At 48.3% G+C, this 24311-nt stretch overlaps 1 protein-coding gene across 6 annotated transcripts in view; it reads left to right on the forward strand.

The window, feature by feature from the left end:
- Positions 1-24311, forward strand: part of WDR25 (WD repeat domain 25) — a 141745-nt gene that overhangs the window by 99552 nt on the left and 17882 nt on the right. For all 6 annotated transcript variants that reach the window (XM_046007025.1, XM_046007022.1, XM_046007023.1 and 3 more), the window contains one exon: positions 809-939. In XM_046007025.1, coding sequence (XP_045862981.1) covers positions 809-939 — 131 coding nt within the window. The remainder of the gene's footprint in view (positions 1-808; positions 940-24311) is intronic.

Consider the following 24311-nt stretch of genomic DNA (forward strand, 5'->3'; position numbering starts at 1 on the left):
GAGGTCCATTTCCCCACATTCCCTGAGCCCAACCTGTTTATATAGGTGACCTCTAAAAGATCCTGATGACAAAACCAACATTTTCCACATTGTATGTGTGTATGTACACACATTTGCACGTGCACACGAGTGTGTGACCGCAGTTTCACGACAGACAGGTAAAGGGCAAGGACTGTCTTGAATCTTGCTGAACCAGGGAGACCGCAGTTGGCCACACCCTCTGTCCGTGCTGGCGCTCAGGGCCCTGTGGTGTCATGTTCTCATTTGTTGCCCAGGGTATCACGAAACCCCCTCCCTGCCATACCCTGTAGCAAACCATTCATGGATTGTTGTAAGGCCATGATTGTAAGACGGCTGATCCTAAAAAGACCACTTTGGAGCATCCTGCTTATTCGTTTTTAGACTCCTAGGTAAATAATCTCTGTACTAATTGTGCAGCTTTGGTAATGTTACGTAATCTCCCCGAGCCTTGGCTTCTTCCAGTTGTGGAGCAAGGGTATGGCATTGTGTGATTTAGATGAGCTGACGCTCAGTATTTACGGAACGCAGGAAAGGTGGCGGCGTTCATGCGTCCGGCCATTAGCTTAGCCCTTGGGGGGTTCAGCTAATCACGGGTAGGGATGCTGGCTCGATCTTGAGGCCGAAGTTGCTGCTGCCCCTGTTGTACTTCCAGAAAGTCTCGTGGCCCCCTCGGTCCCAGATAGGTGGCGTCTGCCCATAGCTCTGCGTCAGATGGCATCTGAGTTTTAAGGTATTTATTTTGTGATTGAGTATTTTTTAACTCACTCTTCTCCGTTTTGTGTTGTAGGAACCCAGGTCTTCAGTGGTCAGAGTGACTTTAGGATCACTACCTTGAAATTTCATCCGAAAGACCACAGCCTTTTTGTGTGTGGAGGCTTCCATCCTGAAGTCAAAGCTTGGGATATAAGGACCGGCAAGGTGATGCCCATCTTCCTTCCGCGGCCTCTCCATGGGAGAGCTTGCCATGGCTGTGTGAATGCCTGGGGGCGGGCCAGCATCTAGGTGCAGGACCCTGGAGAGGGGCTAATTACCATTCATGTTTCATCACTGCTCAGCATAATAGGTAGTTGTTTTTAAAGAATGCTCTTGAGTTGTTAGAATATTGAAACATCAGAGGTGCGATTCTATGTAACCTATTACTGAACACATTTACTGAGCATCTATTGTGTGCAAATGTTTCTAGATGGCGTAAAATGAATCAGCTTTTGGGTTACTCGAGGGAATAATGTTGGATGCAGATAACTGGTGTGGAGTTGCACTGTGTGTGCTTTTGTGTGTGTGCGTCTTTGCCTGTGTGCACATGTGTGTGAGTTCATGTGCATGTGTGTGTGCATGTGTGTGAGGGAGAGACAGAGTTCGGGAGGGAGTGAGGGAAGGGCAGCCACAGTTCAGAGGGGGAGCACTTTCAGCTTGGTGTGAGGAAGGCTTCTTAGAGACCATGTTCCTTCTGGTGCTAAAAAGCGGGTCATGATCAGTCCGACAGAAGTGGTTTTCACCGCACCACACCCACCCTTTGCCAAGCCGCTGCTCTTGTTGCCTTCATGCACTTAAAAAATGGCAGCTCTGCCTATCTAGGTGTTCAGGCCAGACCCATCAGAATCGTCCCTGTCTCCGCTCTTCCTCTCACCCCCACATCCAAACCATGAGCAAATTCTGTGGTGACTCTGGTTTAAGCTGCTGTTGACTCTTGCTGGGATAGTTGCAGTAGTTTCCAGCGCGGTATCTCTCTTTCCCCACTCCTTACAGTTTGTTCTCGACAAAGCAGCCAGAGTCAACTGTCACTGTGTACAGCAGATGTGCTTCTCTCCTGGTCAGAGCCTCCAGGCTCTGGTTTTGCTCACAGTAAAGGCCATTGTCCCTGCCCATAAGGCCAACATGATCTTCCCTCACTTCCTTCTCACCACCTCCAGCCCCACCAGCATCCTTGCCTTTCCTAAAACACATCATCAGCACATTCCTACCTCAGGGCCTTTGCACCTGCTGCACTTAACACCTGGAATGCTCTTTTCCTGTTTTCTCTGTAGAGGCTCCCTCCCACTGTCCTACACAGTTTGGTTCACCTCTCCAGTAAGGCCTTCTCTGACTTCTCTGACCACCCTGATGGTCACCCCCTGGCATTCACTGGTCCCTTTTGCTACCTCACTATTCTCCCTACCCTTTATCACCACCTGGCACACTGTGGATTTTACATGTTTATATATTTGCCTGTCTGCCTTTTCTTGAACATAAGCTCTGCCAGAGGAGGGATTTTTGTCTGTTTTGTTTGCTGTTGACTTCTAGCTCCCACAATGGTGCCTGGCAATTAGTAGGCACTTGACAAGCCTTGGTTGACTGAGTGGAGGGATGAAGGAAGAAGGCAGCCATGCAGAGTATATATGTGTAGAAGGTAGGAGTATGAAATGTGTACGGGGACCAGTGACCGACTTGACCTGGCAGGGCGTGGGCTCTGGGCAAGGGGACTGACCCTGAGGAGAGAGGCTCTCAATCATGTGAGTCTTGGTTTGGGTTAGCAGTGAGAAGCCAGGGCTAAGGATGAGTTCATGGAGGGGTAATGAGGAAGAGGCATGGCCAGGCTACCTCTGGGGTTGCACCATGACTTTAGGATGACTTATTTTCAAGATCTGGGAGGCACTGCCCTGGTCTAAGAGAGGCACCCAACAACTTGAGTCATATAGAATAGTTTGTAAGACCCATGTTAAGCTAAACTTTGAAAGAAGAAGGTACAGACTGTAAGAATATCCGCCTGCATTTGGGATTCAGGGGATTCAGGGAGCTTTGGGGTCCCACTCCGAAGGGCTCCGGCCTGCTACAGTACCAAAAGGTTCTGCCGTGAAGGCTTCCCCTCTAGGACTGCCTCCTGCCCCACCTTGGACTTCCCAGATTTGAAGGTTCAGCTGGCTGCTGCAGGAAGATATTTTCCCAACAGGCTGGTAATAGGAACTGCTGGTGCTTTGAGAACCTAAGAGGAGAAACAGTTTCTTTAAAGAAAATGCAGTTTTGCCTATAGGTATCTTGTGGGAAAATTAAAGCATGGAGAGATGTACTCTTTAAAAAAGTCTCATATTTTTCTTTCATAAAGAAACTTCTTTTTCAAAAATATTTGGAAAAGAGAGAAAAGTTATCCATAAAGGAGTGGACACAATGGATTAAAAAAAACAACAACCACAATTACTGGAACACTTATATTTGGGCTGCGTGTGTTGGAAACTCTTAGTCATGCTGTTTGAAGAGGGACCTTCGATTACTGAGCCTCTGCTGACGGCCACGTCCCTTAAAGGTGTGCTTACTGTTTTTAGCCTCAAAGACCGAACACGTAAGAGATTACTCACCAAAGACGCCATCTGATTTAAGAGTTTGTTAAAAATATTGGATTTTCTCCCAGGGCAGACGCCATCTGACAGCTCTGAAAAAGCTGGGGGAGAAGCAATTAGAAGCAGATGTTGCTGCGACTGGTGTTGGCATGTTTGCGAGTCTCTCCCAAGCTAATAATGTGGGTAAAGGGATCTGTGCAATGTTTGTTTTTATTTCCTCTTTACCAACAATCGAATGCCTCTCCTCCCCGTCTGGGTCACAGGGCTAGTTCCATTTGCATCAGCAGGCGCAGAGCAGCTCCTTCTCCCGCTTCAGTTATGTTTCCTCTGACAGGTGTTGCCGAGTGTGTCAAGTGGGCACAGCCAGAGGACCAGAGAGGAAAGGCAAAGGCTGTGTGACCTCCTGATCTCCCTTGGGGCGGTTCCGTTTTGAGCCTGCGGGAGTTGCAGTGTATATGGCGCTGTCCCTGGTGCTGAACTCTGCAGCCCTCTCTAAGGATGAACATCTGGGGCTGAGCGGCTTGATTTTTTGGGACCACCCTCAGAGACAGTGGAGAGACTGCAGGTGGAGGCAAGCGGGACACAGACCTTAGAGTAAAATCAAAAATCGAACCAGCTTCCCTTTTTAAATATGACGGGAGGGACCGTTTTATTGTAAGAGTAACCCGTGATCACATAAAAAATGAAAGAGAGAAGTAAAGAGAATAGTGGGGCCAGCCAAAGGTAGACATTAGGAACATTGTAATACTTTTCTTTCTTTGTTCTTTTTCCGTGGGGGGTGTGTGTGTGTGCGTTTTAAATGTGTGTGTCTTTTTTAAAACGTTTTTTGGTCTTATATTTATATATTTATTTATTTTTAAGATTCTATTTTTTCATTTGAGAGAGAGAGAGAGGGAACACAAGCAGAGGGAGAGGGAGAAGCCCACTCCCTGCTGAACTCGGAGCCCGAAGTGGGGCTCGATCCCAGGACCCTGAGATCATGACCCGAGTCGAAGGCAGACGGCGGCTAACTGACAGAGTCACCCAGGCGTCCCTGGTCTTATTTTTATACACAGTTTTATATTTTGCTTTTCACATAGCACTGTAATGTAAGGGTTTTCCTTGTTATCACAAACTCTTGAAGAATTTTCAGTCCATCCCTTTGATGCAGAGCGCTTAGCTGACTTCCTTCTTGCCTTATCCCTGGTGCTCAGAGCCGAGTCTGGCATAAACCAGCACTTGATAAAAGTGGATTGAATGGGTCATGTTCAAGCAGTTTAACTTATTAAACCATTTCCCTAAGTTGGACATTGAGGATAATTCTTTTCTTTTCTTTTTATTGCCACTTAAAACGAATAGATGTGAAGGTGGAGATCAGGGTCAGCAAACTAAAGCCCAGGGCTGAATCTGGCTTGCTGTCTGCTTTTGTAAAGTTTCATTGGAACATAGCCATAAAGACTCATTTGTGTATTGTTTGGAGCTGCTTTCACACTACAGTGGGAGAGCTGAGTAGTTACAATAGAGACCACATGGGCTGCAGAACCTGGCTGGGCCCTGCTGTTGGATAGGTCTGGCTGTGACATTGTCACTCTATTGATTGTCAAGACTCAGCCTCCCGATCTGGCTGACAAGGTGGGAGCCCCTGTGCCTCCCTGTATTAGAGGCATTCCTTTTCTTTTCTAAGTAACATATAGTGTATTATTGTTTCAGGGGTGGCGGTCTGTGAATCATCAGTCTTACACCATTCACAGCACTCACCATAGTGCACACCCGCCCCAGTGTCCATCCCTCAGCCACCGTATCCCTCCCACCCCCCTCCACTCCAGCAGCCCTCAGTTGTTTCCTGAGATTAAGAGTCTTTTATGGTTTCTTTCCCTTTCTGGTTTCATCTTGTTTCACTTTCTCCTTTCTTCCCCATGTATTAGAGAAATCCTTACAGAGACCTTGTGCCCAGGGAAGGTCTTTTCCAGAGAACTGTTCTTCAGTCAAATTTCTGTCCATCATTATAATCTCTAAACAGACCACCCGGGTCTGTAAGACACACGTCTGTGGTCTAGTGCTGTCATATTGATGTTTATTTGCTTTGGCTTAAGTCCTAGAACTCAAATCACTGGGTCAGAGTGAATCAGCATTTTGAAGGCAAGGGGTAGGTCTCCAAGGGCAGAGGGGAAGTGTGCTGTGGTGGGATAGGACCCATCACCAGTGCGTGACTGCGGGGCCAGACCACCTCTCCGCCGCCGTCGGAGAGAATGGAGTCTGAGTAGTTGGAACAGATAACTTTTAAGCTACTTTCTAATTGCACGATTTTATGATCCTTAAGCTGAGCCAAATGATGAATGTTGGGATTCTGGACTTCTCGGGGCCAGCCCAATTCATTAGAGCAAATGGGCTGTTTGGCTTCCCTCTCTTCTTTTCTTGGACGATCCCTCTTTGCCTCGGGTTGGAAGATTGGAGCACATCTCTCATCGCGGCAGAATGCCTTGACTTCATTTCCAGCAGGCCAGCGGGACGTGCTCTGTGTGAGTCGGCTGAGCACGCATGCTCGAGCTGGCGTAATACCACCAGCGGGATCTCTGACTTCTTCCTCCAGCAGTGTGCTTGAACGTGGGTGTGGCCTGGAGTCCAGGAGGGCCGTGGGCTGGACTTCGTGTCACTGTAGGGTCCCTTTCTCCAGAAGCCCCTCCACCCTCCAGTGCTGCTGGCCTGAGCTACAGGAGACCTGGGCTCACGGCCTCCTTGTACCACACATGCAGCTGGGTGATTGTAGGCAAACCCCGTAGACTACAGTCTCTCTCAGCCGTGGTTTCCCTGTTGGTGTAGTTGAGGGGCAGGACAAGGCCATATGTAAAGCATGTTTACATGCTTTGCACACTGCCTGTGTGCCGGCGAGCACCTGGGGCTCTTGTTAGGATGCAGATTCTGTGTCAGCAGGCCTGCGGTGAGGAGGACTTCTTAGTCTGTTGGGGCTGCTAGAACGTAATAACCATAGACTGAGAGGCTTAAAAAACAGACACCTATTTCGCAAAGTTCTGGAGGCTGGGAGCCTGAGATCAGGGTGCCAGCATGGTCAGGTTCTGGTGAGGACTCTCCTGGCTGGCAGAGGGCTTCTTTCTTGCTGTGTCCTCACATAGTGGAGGGAGAGAGCTCCAATCTTTTCATCCCCTTAGAAGGATGCCAGTCCCATCATGGGGGCCACACCCTCATGACCTCATCTAAACCTTATCACCTTCCAAAGGCCTCTCCTCCAGACACCATCCCACTGAGGATTAGGACGAACATACAGATTTGGAGGGAGACATCCAGTTCATTGCACATGAGTCTTGTATTTTTAACAAGTTCCCAAGAGATGCAGAGGCAAAGGGTCCATGGATCGCACTTTGAGAAGCCAGGACCCAGAGGGCCTCTGAACACAGAGGTTACTTGCTTCTGTCATGTGAGCTCCCTTGGCTTTCATCCTTGATTGGTCTGCACTGTCTACGACCTGTTTCAGTGTTAGCTCCTTGCCTTCTTACTTGACTACGGGTTCCTTCAGCCGACAGGTATTTACAGCTGCCCATGGGGGGCCAGGTTGGGTCATGTCAGTGCCCCAGCATCTCTCACAGGGCCTGGGCCAGACAGGTGCTCAGGAAGTATCCTGGGTCAGCTGTCCCTCTGGTCATGATGGAGCCCTGAAGCAGTACTCCCCCACCCCTCCAGCTTGGGGGCAGTGGCTACGCCGGGATCTGTACAGATGGAATGGCCCTCTGACAAGTGGGATGTAGAGGCTAGCAGCAGTCAGCTGCAACTGGTCACTTGGGAAGCAAGGACAGAGGCAGGGACCTTGGGTGACCCTGCGTCAGGTGAGGTGTGTCATTGTGGTCCTGACGGTCAGTGGCTGGCCAGCTCTGAGCCCTGGTGCTCCCTAGTGTTTGGTAGGTGACAGTAACTGGCCTCCCTTATCTCCAGCCTCACGGGTCCCTGGCTCTGTGAGCAGCAGGGACCGAGGGTCGTGGACCCACAGAGATGTCAGACAGGTTCCCAGCTCTCCAGGGCCTGCGGGAAATGCTCAGGACAGTTACTTTGCAGTTACTTCAAAATTCACTTTAAGATGACTATGTAGTTTGAGCCAAGTTAACATAGGTATTAAATTCATCCTTGTATCACGAATCAAATTTGTGAGGAAACTACAGACGCTTCAGAACCATACTGCACAGTTAGTGAATCACCCTTTTTGTAAAATTAAGTTATGGAGTCCCAGCCTCAGCAAATTACCTCTCACTTGAGCAGGATCGAGCCCTGGAAATTAGAAAAGCTCTGGCAAACCTAAGTCATGTGGCTCCTGACCTAGGATCCGGGCTTCTGCCCTGTTTCCTCGTCCCTTCTGTGGGCAGAACTGGGGTTCTGCTTGGCTCGCGGGAGAGTTGCAAATGCATTCGTAGCCCTGTTTAGGTCTCCAGAACACTGACCCCCACCAGTTCCGGGATAAATTCTCATGACTACGTGGCTCTGACAGGCTCACTTTTGCTGTAGTACTGATTTGACACGAATCATCAATATTTAATGCTTGTTCTACATTTTCTTCTTTCTCTTTTATAAAGCTTGTGAAGGGCCGTCTTGACTTCCAGATTTTGTGTTAGTTCCTTGACCTTCTCCTGGAGCTTTGTTCCAGCCCCTCAGCCAGTGTGTGTCCTGACATGCCGGGGACAGTGGGGGAAGCTGCGGGCTCTCCTTCCTGACTTCTTGGACACTCACCTTGGTCTCTCACCACAGCCTCTCCCTCGTGTGTGTAGTTTCCCAGCGGAATGGGGAGCTCCCTGAGGACAGCGATCGTGCTTCATTTGCTGTGCTATTCCCCACACCTAGCAACGTGTCGACCTGATAGTAGACCCTGGGTGGGAGGGTGTGGGGTACCAGTGCATGAATAACAGCCCTGACCAACACCAACTTTGAGAAATCCCATCTAGTGAGCCCATCCAGGAAGCAGAAGCTGAGCCACCACTCATTAATCTGGTCATTTGACGCTTCTACCGTGGGCGAGCGGGGATGCTGTGGGCAGGTAGAGCCGCCGCCAGCTGCTGACCTGGGCTGATGCCGTGGCCGGAGGCACCGTGGGGGCATCAGCGATCACTGTTGGCCCAGCACCCACCCTGTCCAGAGGCAGCCAAGGCGTGAGGTTCAGAAGCTCTCCTGGTGATTCTAATGTGACCTGGGGGCCACGGTCTAGGGGCCTGGGTGAGCGTCTCGAGGGGCATCGTGTAGGGTCTCTGCCCTGCAGTGTGCACTCCCCCGACGGCAGCTGTGCGACAGGCTCGGTACCATCAGTTTTCATGGCTTTGCGGGCAGGTTGCTTATTTGCCCTAATGAGGTTTTGATTACTTTCCATTTGTCTCTTTCATCGGCTTTATAGTAAAAAGACTTTTTATTTGGACTCATTGTGTTTTCTGCAGTTCTAAGTTTTGCCTCAAACCAAACTTTGTGTGCAGAGATGAAGAGTTGGGGAAGGGCCTGGAGAACCCGGTGCAGGGAGGAGCGTGGGCCACTGCACTCCTTGTGACTTTGGTGGCTGCCCATCCTTTCTGCACTGCTGGTGCCCCGTCTGTTGAGTGGGGGTGGGGCTGGGGTGCTCCCTGGCCTCTGCCAGCAGTGGGTACTGATCCCTGCCAGCTCCTCCAGTACCCAGCCGTCCGGGGCGGCCGTCTGCCCGGTCCACTGGCCGGGCACCCAGGCTCAGAAAGGTTCAGCCCAGCATTCAGCTCGCATATGGCCCGCTACTAGTGCGGCAAGACCTTGAGCCAGGTGGCTTGACTTCCACAGCCTGGCAGAGCTTCCTGTTCACAGCGTGAGTGAAACTTGAGTCTTGTGTGTAAGGACAGCACCTGGGCAGCGAGTGCCGTGTGCTTTGTTCACTCAGCCCGGCTGCGTGCAGCTCTGCGCCCGTGGTGGGCTGTGGTGGGTCCTGCTGCCTCGGGCCTGAAAGCATAGCCCAGCACGTCTGTGAGTGCAGCCTTTCTGCCCCCAGGGTGTAGGTGAGGAAGCTGTTCTGAAGGGGGTAGCAGTCGGCCCAGGGGCTGGAGCCGCTGTGGGGCATGGATCTGAACCCAGGGCTTACTCTAAATTTTCCCTCCCCCTAATTGCACATTTTGTTTATTGATGTCATAAAAATGTTATGGGCCCCCAGCAGACCCCAGGCATGTGGTGTGACAAAATCCAGTTAGTCCTAGCTCCCTAGGAGCAACCAGTGTGGAAGGCGGCACTGTGGAAACCCCCTTGAAGGCGTACGTTTCTTCGATGTGTGATGGATCTTTCCACCTCGCTGGCTGCTGTCACAGGTGGCTGGGGGGGTCTCTGTATGTCTCCTGGGTCCTCCAAAGTTTTGGGTAGAGCTGGGGGAATGGTTCCCAGAATCCGGAACTTAGAGACCTGCCACCCAGCCTGCCCTTTCTCTTCAGCTCCACTCTGCTGCCCTTTCTTGGGGCTGCCACACTCCTCCCTAAAACCTGACATGTGACTGGAGCTTGGTGGGTGGCAACAGGAGACCCATGGGACTCAGGAGGGATGGCCTGAGACTGTTAACACCCCTTTGATGACTTCTGCCCTTAAAAATGCAATAAGATATACCAGAAAATAGAAAGTGTTGATTCTGGACCTGTAATGCGTATATAAATATAATATTTATATAATTCTAACTTGTGAGTCCTTTATAATGCATTTTGCCACTAAAATAATCTGTTACACTGAGCACCACTTCTTGAGATTTTTGAAATCTTCATATTTTTATTGAAATTGACTCATGATTTGTTTTACTTGAAAACGTTTTTTAGCTTGCTGTAACTATGGCATCCAAAGAAATCATGGGTTTGATGCCCTATCTATTTTTATCTTACTATGCTTTAAATACTTACTACATTTTTTGGTAACAGCTTCATTGAGATGTAGTTCACATACCATACAACCCACTCATTTAAAGTGTACAATTCATTAGTTTTTAGTATATTCATGGAGTTCTACAACTATCACCCCAGTCAGTTTCGAATGCTTTCATCACCTCAGAAAGAAGCCCTGTGCCCTTCAGAGGTCACTTCTCATCCCCTGTCCCCTCCGCCTCCTACACCCCCCAGCCCTGGCCAACCACTGCTTTTGCTGTCTCTGAGCATTTGCCCATTCTGGACAGTTTGTGCGAACATAATCCTGCAACGTGTTGTCTTCTGTTTAGCATCAATGTTTTCAAGATTCATCCACGTCCTTGCAGAAGCCAGGAGGCCATTCCTTTTTCATGGCTCAGTACTATTCCATCGCGTGCCTCACCACGTTGTGTTCACCCATTCACAAGACAATGGACATTTGTGGTGTTGCCATGTTTGGGCTATTATGTGTTGTTGTTACAGACGTTCATTTACAAGTTTGTGTGTGTACATATGTTTTCGTTTCTCTTGGTCCTACCTAGGACTGAGATCACCAGGTTGTAGCGTAGCTCTACTGGTGACCTTCTAAGACTCTGCCAGGCTGTTTCCACAGTAGTTGCACCTTTATTATCCTTGAGGTTCTGTCATTTGTTATTAGGTTCTGTCTCCTTTTTCATTCCTCATATTGGCATTTGGGTTTTCTTCTTTTCCCTTTTTTCTTAATCAGTCAACTAGAGATTTATTGATCATTTCAATGAAGCATTGTTTTTCTGTGCTGTTTCTCTCCCTTTCAACTTCATTAATTTCTGCTCTTATTTTTATTTTCTTCTCCTTGCTTTGGGTTTAATATTCTCTGTCCCTAATTTCTTAAGGTGGCAAATTAGATGACTGATAGGAAGTTTTTTTTTAGTATAATAAGCATTTTAATGCTGCCCATTTCCCTCTTAGCATGCATCCCACAAATCTCGATATGCTGTATTTAATTTCTGTTTGATTAAAAATAGTTTATAAGTTTATGTTTACTTCTCTTTGACCTGTGGGGTATTTAGAAGTATATTATTTAGTTTCAAAATGTGTAGAGATTTTCTAGGTATCTTTCTGGTATTAATTTCGAGTGTAACTGTGTTATGGTCAGAAAATATACTTGGCATGAATTTGGTCCTTTAACACTTGTTAAGATTCATTGGTGGCCTATGATACAGTCTGTTTTGTTGAGTGTTCCATGCGCTCCTGGGAAAAATGTGTATTTTGCTGTTGTTAGCTATGAGGTAGAGAATTGTGTAAATGACAGTGTGTTCATATTAGTTCATGGTGTTGTTCAGTCAGTTTTTCTGTCTTTGCTGATTTGTTGTCTCTGTTGTTTTAGTTATTGAGAGAGGAGAGCTGAGCTTCCCGCCAGTATTGTGGATTTGTGTCTTTCTGTTTTTTGGTTCTTCTTCTTCTTCTTTTTTTTTTTTTTCTCTTTGTATTTTGAAGCTGCCACCAGAGCTCCACTGGGAGCATGCTCTCAGGTCAAAGCTGTTAGAGAAAATAAGAGAAAGAGATGAAGAATAGCAGCTTACGTCTGAGCCGGCTACATCACGTCCTTACCTCTCTTCTCGTCTCCGTGAGAGTCTTCAGGGAGTTGCTTTTTGTGTTTTACCCAGAGTTTTAGTTGTGATCAGTGGGTGAACAGGCTGCAGTGGGCTTGCTCTCCAACTTGGCCCCACGTGGATTTTGAGCGTATTTTTCTCTTGGCCTTGGCTTTCCCCTCTTTTACTGACTGGATGCCGCCTGTCCTGAAGTCTCCACCATGTGTCCTCTCCAGGAGCTGATCCCAGACCCCACTGGTAGGGATGCCCCCTCTCTCCCTCAGTCTGAGTTCCAGCTGCCTATCAGTGCCGTCCCCCGACCGGCCTGTGAGCCGCGTGAGGCCTGGGGGACACGGCGGTCTTGTCCAGCTTGGCACCTCCAGACCTCCTGTGTGTTGGCACAGGGTCAGTGGCTTAGGCAGTATTTCTGGAACAGATTACTGTGAATCTGCGACTTAAATCCACAAAGATTTTATGACTTTAAGAAGGTTCCTGTAACCCAAACCCATGCCCCAGCAAATAGACCCCCGGGTGCCCTTGAGGGCTGTAGGGTTTTAATAAGCACATGGATCTTCTTTGTGCCCTGTCAGTGGACAGACTGTCCTGGCAGCCACAGCCTGGCCAAACTGCCCTCAAGGAAGACTGCCTGGTGCTTGTTAGCAGGCCTGGTGTGAAGGCCGAGAAAGGAGGTAGGATGTGTTGAGAGGAGGCCGCCACGTATCCCGTGATTAGGCTGCGCCGAGTGGTCCACTCATTATTTTGTGCTCAGAGAGGAAAGACAGGGCACGTGTCTCTTCTCACCTTCTGTGTGCCGTGTCTACACCAAGCACATTTCTCAGTTTTTAATTATAGTCTTTGACTTAAACGTTTTCTTTAAAAAGGTCTGATTATCTATCTTGCCTCATTCATTTATTCATTGAACATTTGCTGAACACCTGCCATGTGTAGGACTTCTTCTTGATTTACAGGATTCAAAGAAGCTACAGGAAATACCTCACGCCCAGCTGTTGGCACCTTGATCCACCTAGTTGCCAGACCAAGCCAGAAACCTCAGTAGCAGGTTTAGGGTTGCTCTCCTCCCACCGCCTTGGTACCTGTGCTTTCCTCTCCTGGGGCCAGCGTGTAAGGTCGAGCAGGTTGTTCACTGCACACAGGCTCCTAGCTGAGGAGTGGCTGGGGCTGGAATCCAGCCCATGCTCTGCTGGCCAAGTCATGCCCTGGGTGTGGGGCGGTCTCCACCTGAAGGGGTGTCTTTTTCTAATCTGCACCAGGGTGCCACATGAGCCAGGGGTGGTCCTGTCCCTTCCCCTCTGTCTGCTGCCCAACCTGATGAAATCCACTCCCTCTCTGTCCCCCAGCCTCACCCCAGGACTGTTCCTCACTCCGTCTCCTGGGGCCATCAGTGCCGCTCCGTGCCCACCCTCTTCTGTCTTCCGCCCTGCAGCAGCGTCACCTTCCGGCAGTGCAGACCGGAGTGTATCCCCTTTTACGTGGAGCGCCTCCTGACCTTGCAGCACCCACAGGGCAGGTCCAAGCCTCCTGGCCAGGCGCGGGCGCCTCTGCACAGCCTGGCCTGTCTCCATGGGTGGCCTTGGTCCCAGCACGGGGCCTGCCCCACGCCCTCCCTGCAGCCGCCAGCTCACAGCCCTGGCGTGGGCATGGTGGCAGCAGAGGATTTCACACCTTCCCAGACTGTATGACTTGTTTGCTAGGAGTTGGTCTAACACTTAGTAAAAAAGAGGAGGTAAATTATTTCCCAAAGAAGGTGGAGGAGAGGAATCAGTCTGCAAAGGAGCAACTGGAGATCTCGGGCCGAGAGCTGGATCTTGGGCCGCAAGGTCAGGGGAAGGGCCCTCTCAGCTGAGGGAGGGTCCATGTGACCCGGAGACACACGTGTGCCCCTGCCTGGAGAGCGGAAGGGGGCTCATCCCCTAGATACTCCTTCTGACTGCAAAAGCGATAGGCTCTTCGTAGGCTCCTTGGGAAGCGGAAAACTGTGACGGAAAGAATCACTCACTCTCTCCCAACCCGGCCGCAACCGCCACTGACAGCTGGTCTCCCTCTTTCTGGGGTTTTTATGTGCATATTTACATTTTTATGTGATTTTCTCCCAGCTTAATATGATAGCATTAGCGTTTCCCATATTGTTAAAAAGTTTTTGGATGACATAATTTTTAATAATTACCCAGTATACGATAATGTATTTAACCGGTCCTCCATAATTGGGTATTTATCATACCAGTGTTTCCTTTATTACAACACGAAGGCAAACATCTCTGTGTAACCCCCTAGATGCAGAATTGATTAAGGGGTATGCATGGTTTTAGGTCCTGGCTACCACTGCCCCCTCCCTCGCAGGAGCAATGAGCTGTTCGTCGTGAAGGACGGGCTTGGCGCATGAGTTTGTTTTAGCCTCAGTGTGGCTTATCCATGCGCACCCCGCCAACCTCAGCAGAGCAGGGGCAGAGGGGTGGATGGGCGAGGGGGTGGGAGGAAGTGGGGTGGCTGAGGGAGCAGGGGGTGCTGGAAGAGGGACTGCCACCTACATGAGGCAGAAGGAGGTAGACCTGAGGGCAAGCGCAGCGAGGACTGCTTCTTTCTGGGGCCCCTGTCTTGGCTACAGACCTGGGCCCAGGGTACAGTGTCCTCTGTGCTCTGGCTCACCTTCCTCAGCTGTTGGCATCAGCCAGTCACCCTGGCCTCAGGCCTCACATCGGCGGCCAGCATGGATCGCAGCCTGATGGCTGTAGAATTCGGGATGTAGAGTCAGGGGGGACAGAAGGATTGGAAATCAGTAGAGGTGTCCTTGAGATGCCAGAGCGGGGACCTGAGCTCTCCTGGACTACCAGCACTGGGAAGTGGGGCCCCCACCGGGGGCTACGTGAGTGGTTCTGAGGGCAGACCAGGAGGTACTTCTCAGAGAAGGTGCCTTTCCGTCTGGGGAGAGATTGCTGGGCCCCGAGTCTCTGATAGCTGTCAGTGTAGGACTCTCCCATGCACCTTCCCTAAGTGGCCCACGGGGACTTTGCACAATAGTAGTGATGCAGAGTGTGTAGCCCTGTGAATGACACAGACAGCAGGATGCTTGTCCCTGGATGAGAGTTGCAGACAAGGAGTGGCCTGCCCAAAGTGCCCCTGCCTCTGGGCCCAGTGCTCCCAGCATCCCCCGGGGCTGCCATGCCCTGGCCCTACCCAGGGGATCCCTGGGTCAGTCACGCTCCTCTCCACCGTACTGTGGTTCTGTGTACTTGCACCTGGGAGAAGGTCCTGCCCTTCCCCTCTTCATCCTTTCCTGCCCAGGGACTGGCTGCCTGGGAGGTAGAGCTGGCCTCTTCTGCTCCTTCTTCCAGAGGCCTGGTGGTATGAGATCCGCTTTGGCTTTGGATGGTGAGAAGCAGGGGCAGGGGTGATGGTCGGAGAGAGGCGTGCTGGGCATGGTGCATTCTCTGTAGCCCAGCCCAGAGCCATTGTACTGCACAGTGGCCTTTGTTGGTTCCTGTGACTTACTGGAGAGATAGATTACCTCCTCCCCTCAACCAGTGCCCTGGTTGGATCATCAGGACTGGGCAGGACCTGGTGTTTGGGGTTGGGCGGGGCATTTCTACAGCCTCCATCTCTTGTCCAGAGTAGGCCTAAGCCTGTGTGCACTGCCTCTCCTTGCTGCTTGAGCACTGGCGATGCCGAGAAGAGGTGCTTATAGGCCATGCATAGCACAGGAGCCCACACTCTGCAGGGCTGGGCTGCCCTTGGCGGGTGGCTGTATTGTTAGAACCCATTTAATTCGTGGCTCCATTGTAAAGTGAGGAAAACCAATTTTTCACTTGAGAGGATCAGTAAGGTGGATACATATGTAATTGTCTTTTTTCTGCTTTTCTTCCCTAGTGTTCTGTATCCGTAATTTAAAATTTCACAGTCTCCGACGTGACGGCTTCTCTGTGGGTATGTTCAGATTCGTTTCAGATTCGGCAGGCACTAATTGAGCAGCTACTCTGTGCCCCTGGCTGGGCAGCCTGTCATGCGTAGTAGGGAGGGGCCAGGCTGCGGTGCGCGCTGCGGATTGGTGTCCTGCTGGCCCCGCCTCCACCAGCTGTGTGAGCCTGGGCAGGCCGCTTCCTTTCTCTGAGTCTGGGCGTCTTCGCAGCACGGTGGGGCCAGTAACCCCAAAGCTCTGGTTCCGAGGATGGAGTGAAGTCACACGTAAAGCACGTGGTAACGTGCGTGGCACACAGTAGGTGTTCACTTAGTGCCACGTCCATCCTGGTGTTCTCAGACAATGGTTGGCACAGGGTTGTGCGCCCACGAGGTCGTGGAAATCGTCGTTCTGAGTTGTCTCCCATGTTGCTGGAAGCTGAGTGGGGATTGTGTCTGTGGCCTTGCCAGGCTGTTTACCTGACCGTGATGTGGGGTGTCTGCCCTTGTGACTGAGGATGGGCCAAACCCAGTGTGAGAACCTGGCCCTGGCTGATCAGAGACTCCGATGTACACTCCCCCGTGTCTTCAATTAACTTTTATAAAAGAGAAGTGAGTTAATTATTGCCTAGGAAGTACGGATGCTCAGAATGTGGGGGGAGACCTGAAAATGGGACCTCCGGAGATGCCACAGTGGGAATCCCAGCCCCAGGGACCCAGCAGCTGTCCGAGTGTCTGTGAGGCCCAGAAACCTGGCCGGTAGATACCCCTAGGGACAGAGGAATGTGGCAGCTCAGGACCTGTCCAGGGGTGGTTGGTGGCGTTCCTGGAGAGTGAGACTCAGGTGGCTGCTTCTCTCTAGGGATCCCCTTCATGTCCCCCTCTCCCCAGGCCTGAGGCCCCTGGCCTGCCTCCCTGCACCCTGGTCAGCAATTCAGGCTGCACTGAGCAGTCACACTTAGGAGGGCTGCCTTTGGGGGTATGTTATGCTTCTGACTGGACCCAGAAAAGGTGCCTCAGGCAGGACCCCCAGACAGTTCCAGGAGTTTCAGGGAGAGGTCTACTCCTCGCTGTGCTGGGCCTCATCCTCGCCCTCCCACACAGCCCCAGATGGATGGTGCCATCCTCCTCTCTGAGTTGCCTGAGGGGCGGTTTCACAGACCTTCCCTTTGGGGAGAAGGCCCAAGTGGCCCTTGTGAGTCCCCCATATTTGGTGCTCTCGTTATCTGGGCCTCAGTTTTCCCATCTGTCTGGAAGGGGCTGAGCTTTGTGGTGTGGTCTGTATGGAGCAGGCTCCCCACCCCTAAGCACTAGGGTTTCACTGGAAACGGCTCAACTTGAGGCCACATGCGGTGAGTGTCCATTCCTCTCCTGGGGTCAGGGGCCTGCAGGGCCCAACGTAAGTCACTTTTCATCACCTGCTCACTCCCACCAATGTCCTTGAGCTGCTTGGTTTAGACTGATTTATCGGGATCCTTCAAACACTTACTGAATACCTGCTGGCTGACTAGTGGCCACGGGATGGAGAATGAGGCTCATCCCTGCCCCGAGCCCTGAAGTCACAGTGGAGGGGAGGACACAGATGCTATTGGGCAGTTAGGATATAACACGATGAGAGCTGCCCTGGAGGGTCATGAAAGGCCCACAGAAGGAGCTCATGAGTCTGCTTGGCACTTTGGGGAGGCTTGGTTGGCAGAGGGTTTTAAAGGATGCATAGGAGTTTTCTACACAGCAAAGTCAGTGTAGGGCATTTTAGAGATAAAGAATACACAAAGGCATGAAGGTACAGAGGCATAAAAGAGCTCAACAGGTGAGGGAATGTAAGGAGTCTGTGTGGTTGGCGTGTACACAGTTGTGTGTGTGTGTAGGAGGGTTAGGAAACAAGGTTAGCCTGTCAGTGTAGGCAGGGCCTTCACCCTGGCCATTTTAAGTTGTGGCCCAGATCTGAACACCCGAAGGGAGGTGTTAGAGACAGGGAGCCCTTCCCAGCCGTGTAGACACCTAGTGGTCCCGCTACTCCCTCTGAGGAAGCCTTGGAGCCTAGGCTGGTCCTCTGCGAGCTTGAGCCAGCTCCTCAGTGACACTAAATGTAGAAGGGAAGGTGTCCTCCCTCAGCGTATGGTTATTACAGCACGCCATCTTTAAGCCTCATTAAGACGTGTTAAATGCTAATGAATTTAGAGAGGGGCATCTTGGGGCCTCTGTTTCCTTGGAAACGTTTGAGAGCAGGTGCTTTATAATGAGCTGTACCTATTTTAAAAGTGAGCCGTGAGGCCTGCTTTGATAGGCTGGATCTCAGATGCTGATGGGTAAGTGTGAACAAAGCCGGTGGAGGCCAGTAGAGACGCTTTGTGCTCTCTGAAATATCATTCTCTGGTGGTTTCTATAGAAACCACTGGCACCTAGGTAGAGATTTGCCAGGCTCCAGAGTCTCATTACACAACACGTTGCCTCCAGCCTGGGCGACTCAGCCCCAGCCTCTGAAGACCACTGTGGTCCTGTTGGCAACGTGGAACAGGGTTCTGGACAAAACAGGACAGGTGTGTATTGCTGTTGCTGTGATTCCACTTTAATTGTTTCTCTTCCATACCTACTGCTTGATTTCAGCAGGTCCCCACTTTGCTTACTTCAGGCCTCGCCGACACTAAGAAAAGTTAGTGTTAGCTTAGCTCACTGCTCCCCACAGAGCACTGTAAAGGGACCTTGTATTACTGAAGAATTTAAATATATATCAAAGTGGAGAGGCTCTTGACGAATCTCCGTGCAACCAGCATGCTGTCTCAACAATTATAAATTTACAGCCAAGCTTTTCTCTATAGTCATACCCATTTTCCCAGCAGTCTCCTCCCTCCAGCTCCCACTGCTGGATTATTTTGAAGCATATCCCAGAAACACACTGTTATTTCATTTGTATATACTTTAGTTTCTTTAGGAGGTAAGGACTTAAAACAGTGTTACGATAGCATCGTCACACGAATGGTTTAGCAGTAATTCTTTAATAGGGCCAGACATCCAACCCGTATTCTGATTTCCCGGATTACTTCATCATTTCAAACACTTTCAAACAGTTGCTTCTTTTAAATCAGAATCCAGACATTTGGTTGATAAAACTCTCAAGTTTTGTTTAATATGTTTTCCTTTTCTTTTTTCCTGGTAACTTATTCATTGGGGAATCGGTTGGTTGGATGTTCCTTTTCCTTCCTGCATCCCCTCTAGTGTCATTTGTCACATTCCTCGGTTCCCTGTACTCTTACAAACTGACGGCTGCAGCTGCAGCGCTGTTCCCCGCACTGTGGTGGGCGCAGGTAGGCCCAGGTGCTCACCGCTCTGCTTCTGGGCCTGACTCTGTGGGTCTGGAGTAGGACAGAGATGGTACATTTCTTTTCTTGTTTTCTAAATTTACCTGTTTATTTGAGAGTGAGCAGGGGGAGGGGCAGAGGGAGAGGGAAAGAGAGAAAAAATCCTTAAGCTGACTGCCTGCTGTCTGACTTGGGGCTAGATGTGAGGCCCTGAGATCACAATCTGAGTCAAAATCAAAAGTCAGCTGTTAAAACGACTGAGCCACCCAGGCGCCCCTGTTTTGCTTTTTCTAAGTATCATTATAAACTCATGGTTCATTATAAACTCAGGGATTTATAACATTTGATATGTTTCGGTCAGTAGTAGCTGTTATTCCAATACTCAGATTGCCCTTTATTTGGTGAGTGAACCTCTTTAAAAGTAGGCCCCCCTGTCTTTTTGTTCTTAATTTATTCCCCCACCCTTGCGTCTTTTGTTTGTTTGTTTTGTTTTAAAACATTTTTTTTAACATGTAATATATTATTTGCCCCAGGGGTACAGGTCTGAATCGTCAGGCTTACACAATTCATAGCACTCACCATAGCACATACCCTCCCCAATGTCCATAATCCAGCCCCCCTCTCCATATGCTCCTCCCCCCGGCAACCCTCAGTTTGTTTCCTGAGATTAAGAGTCTCCCGATCCCATCTTGTTTCATTTTTCCCTTCCCTACACCCAAAGCCCCCTACTCTGCCTCTCAAATTCCTCATATCAGGGAGATCGTATGAAAATTGTCTTTCTCTGATTGACTTATTTCGCTCAGCATAATACCCTTTAGTTCCATCCACATCATTGCAAATGGCAAGATCTCATTTCTTTTGATGGCTGCATAATATTCCATTATATATATATACCATATCTTCTGTATCCATTCATCTGTTGATGGACATCTAGGCTCTTTCCATAGTTTGGCTATTGTGGACATTGCTGCTGTAAACATTCAGGTGCACATGTCCCTTCGGATCACTACGTTTGTATCTTTAGAGTAAGTACCCAGTGGTGTGATTGCTGGCTCGTAGGGTAGCTCTATTTTCAACTTTTTGAGGAAGCTCCATGCTGTTTTCCAGAGTGGCTGCACCACTGCTAGAACTTGGACAGGAATTTGGTAAAGTGTCAGGATATAAAATCAATGCACAGAAATCAGTTGCATTTCTATATACCAACAAGACAGAAGAAAGAGAAATTAAGGAGTCCATCCCATTTATAGTTGCACCCCAAACCATGAGATACCTAGGTGTCTTTTTTTTTAATGAGCTTTACTGCAGTATCACTTACATACCGCAACTGCCATGCATCAGCACGTGCACCGTGTGACAGCTGCGTCCACCCCAGGCAGGATCCAGAACATTCCTATCACCAAAAGTTCTCTCCTGCCCTTCGATAATAAATCCCTCCCTGTCCTTCATCTCTGAGGCAACCACTGATCCACTTTCTGTCACTACACAGCAGTCTGCATTTTTCTAGACTTTTCTATAATTGGAACCCTACAGCAGGTATCCTTTAATATCTGGCTTCTTTCAGTTCACGTGTGTTCTGTGCCTGTCCGTATTGTATGTATCGGGATTCCTTGTGATTGCCAAGTCGTGTTCCGTGGGTGGTTATGTGTTTGTGTCCACATTAACCGTTCGTGGACAGTTTGGGTTGTTTCCAGTGTTTGGTTGTCGTAAGTGAAGCTGCTCTGAGTATCCATGAGCAAGTCTTTGTGTGGATGTTTCTGTCCATTTCTCTTGGTCAGTAACTGAGAGTGTAATTGCTAAGTGGTATGCCATGTGGATGTGTAAACCTATGATAAATTGGCAGACTGTTTCTTATTAGCAGTGTGGGGAAGTTTCACTCGCCCCACGCTCTCATCAGCCCTTGGCCTTGTTAGTCTTTTCTGCTGTAGCCGCAGTACTGGGTGCACCGTGATGTCCGCTTGTGGTTTTGATTTTACATTCTTGATTCGTGGGTTTGAATATTGACTCTCTTCTATGAAGGGTCTATTCCAATCTCTGAGCCACGTATGATGATGATGATGATGGTGGTGGTGGTGGTGGTGAAGGACAGGAAGCAGAAGCAGAAGTAGTAGTCGTTCTAGGAGTTCTTTGTATATTCTTTGGTTGTTTCCTTCCCTTCCATGGTTTCCTGTGTTCTATCTAAGAGATTTTTGCCCGCTCTGAGGTTGCGAACATTTTCTCCTATGTTTTCTTCTAAAAGTTTCACACCATTGGGGCACCTGGCCGGCTCCGTCAGGGGAGCATGTGACTCTTGATCTCGGGGTGGTGAATTCGAGCTCTATGCTGAACTCAGAGATTACTTAAAAATAAAGTATTCCACACTTTTGCTTGTATTTTCAGGTGTGTAATCCTTTTGAGTTAATTGTTGTGTATGGTAAGTTTCCTTCCATATATGTATATTTAAAGATTTTATTTATTTATTTGACACAGAGAGAGAGATCACAGGTAGGCAGGGAAGCAGGTGGGGTGTGGACGGGGAAGCAGGCACCCTGCTGAGCAGAACCCTGAGATCATGACCTCAGCCCAAGGCAGAGGCTTAACCCACTGAGCCACCCTGGTGCTCCTCTTCCTGTATTTTTGTTGTGTGAAATACTCTGTTGTTTTAGCACCATTTGTTGAAAAGACATTCCTTTTCAATTAGATTGTTTTTGGAACTTTGGTTGATAATCAGCTGACCATGTAAGCATGGGTGTCTTTCTGGGTACTCTGTTCTGTTCCGTTGATTGCTTGACCACATTTTCTTGGTTACCATGGCATTGTGGCAGTGTTTGAATTTTGGCAGTGCAAGTCCTCCAACTTTTTCTTTTTCAAAATTGTTCTGACTATTCTAGGTTCTTTATATTCCCATTTCCATTTTTTTTTTTAAGATTTTATTTATTTATTTGACACACAGAGAGAGATCACAAGTACGCAGAGAAGCAGGCAGAGAGAGAGAGGAGGAAGCAGGCTTCCTGCTGAGCAGAGAGCCCGATGCGGGGCTAGATCCCAGGACCCTGAGATCATGACCTGAGCCGAAGGCAGCGGCTTAACCCACTGAGCCACCCAGGCGCCCCCCCATTTCCATTTTTTTTAAGATTTTATTTATTTATTTGACAGAGAGAGATCACAAGTAGGCAGAGAGGCAGGCAGAGAGAGAGGAGGAAGCAGGCCCCCACCAAGCAGAGAGCCCGATGCGGGGCTCGATCCCAGAACCCTGGGATCATGACCTGAGCTGAAGGCAGAGGCTTAACCCACTGAGCCACCCAGGCGCCCCCCATTTCAATTTTGTAGTCACCTTGTCAGTTGCTTGCAAAAGAGGGGGGAAAGCCTGCTGGTATTTTGATTAGGATTGTGTCTAATTTACAGACCAGTTTTGGGAGAATTGACATCTTAACAGTATTGAGTCCTCTGATCCATGAGCGTACCATCTCTCTCTATTCATTTAGGTCTTCTTTAGTTTCCCTGAACTGTGTTTTGTAGTTTCCAGTGTTTAGATGTTGGACATATTGTATTAGATTTATGCCTTTGTATTTCGTGGTTTGGAATACTATTGTGAATAGACTTTATTTTAAATTTCATTTTCCATTGTTTATTGCTAATATATAGAAATACTATTAACTTCCTTAACCTTGTGTCCTGTTACTTTACTAAATTTATATCTTAGTCCTAATAGCTTTTTCATGGATTATTTAGGAATTTTCACATACACAATCACATTGTGAATAATACAGTTTTAGCTTCCTTTCCAATGGTTATACATTTATTTCTTTTTCTTACTGTATTTCAATAACTAGTATCTTCAGTACAATATTGAATAAAAGTGGTGAGAGTGAACATCCTTGTCTTGTTCCTGACCTTATGGGGAAAACATTCAGGCTTTCATCATTAAGAATGATATTAGATACGGGTTTTGGGTAAATATCCTGAATCAGTTTAAGGGCAGGTTTTTGTTTTTTTTTTTAATCATATATTGGTGTTAAACTTTGTCAAATGATTTTATCACATCTGTATTTTTTCCTATATTCAGTTAATATGGTGAATTACATTGATTTTTAAAAGCAATGTTACATAAACCATGCATTTCTGGAATAAACCTTACTTGGTCATGAGGTATTATTTTTTTAATATATGGATAATTCTAGTTGCTAATAATTTGTTAAGGATTTTATATTTTTGTTCATGAGGATTATTGGCTTATACTTTTTTCTTGTGTTGTATTCATCTTGTTTTGATGTGAGATTAATATTGGCCTCAAAAAAATGAGTGGAGGGGTGCCTGGGTGGCTTAGTGGGTTAAAGCCTCTGCCTTCAGCTCAGGTCATGATCCCAGGGTCCTGGGATCCAGCCCCACATCAGGCTCTCTGCTCAGCAGGGAGCCTGCTTCCTCCTCTCTCTCTCTCTCTGCCTGCCTCTCTGCCTACTTGTGATCTCTATCTGTCAAATAAATAAATAAAATCTTTAAAAAAAAAAAAACGAGTGGAGAAATCTCTCATCACCTACTCCCTGAATGTTTGCATAGGAGTGGTGTTATTTCCTCCTTAATGTTTGATGGAATTCACCAATGAAGGCATCGGGACCTAGGGTTTTCTTTGTTGGAAGATTTTTAATTACAAAAAAATTTTGAAGGTATATATAGGGCTACTCAGGTATTCTGTTTCTTCTTCAGTCACTTTTGTAACTTTTTTCTTTCAAGAAATTTGCCCATTTCATCTAAGTTGTTAAATGTGTTGGCCTCAAATTGGTCTTAACATTATTTCATTACTATTTTTAAGATTTTATTTTATCTTTTTTTTTTTTAAAGATTTTATTTATTTATTTGACAACGAGAAAGAGGTAGAGAGAGAGCACAAGCAGGGGTAGCAGCAGCAGGGGGAGAAGCATGCTTTCCGCCGAGCAGAGAGCTCCATGTATGGCTTGAACCCAAGACCCTGGGATCATGACCTGAGCCGAAGGCAGACGTTTTAACTGAACCACCCAGGCACCCCTTTTAAAGATTTTATTTATTTGGGGAGCCTGGGTGGCTCAGTTAGTTAAACATCTGCCTTCGGCTTAGCATTTCTTTTAGTACAGACTTCCTGGTGGCGAATTATCTCAGTTTTTGTTTATCAGAAAAAAAAAAAATCTTTATCTTGCCTTCATTTTTTCTATGTCAGCCCTTTGTGAAAATTCCTTAATGGAAGTATAATTGACTTACATTAAACTGCATATTTGAAGTCTACAGCTTGGTAAGTTTTGACATATGTATACACCCATGGAACCATCCCCATAGTCAAATTAAGTGATATATCCATCCTCTTTAAATATTTTTGGGTTCCTTTGTAATTTC

The sequence above is a fragment of the Meles meles genome, chromosome 6 (genome assembly GCF_922984935.1).
Source record: "Meles meles chromosome 6, mMelMel3.1 paternal haplotype, whole genome shotgun sequence".
Taxonomy (NCBI): Eukaryota; Metazoa; Chordata; class Mammalia; order Carnivora; family Mustelidae; genus Meles; species Meles meles.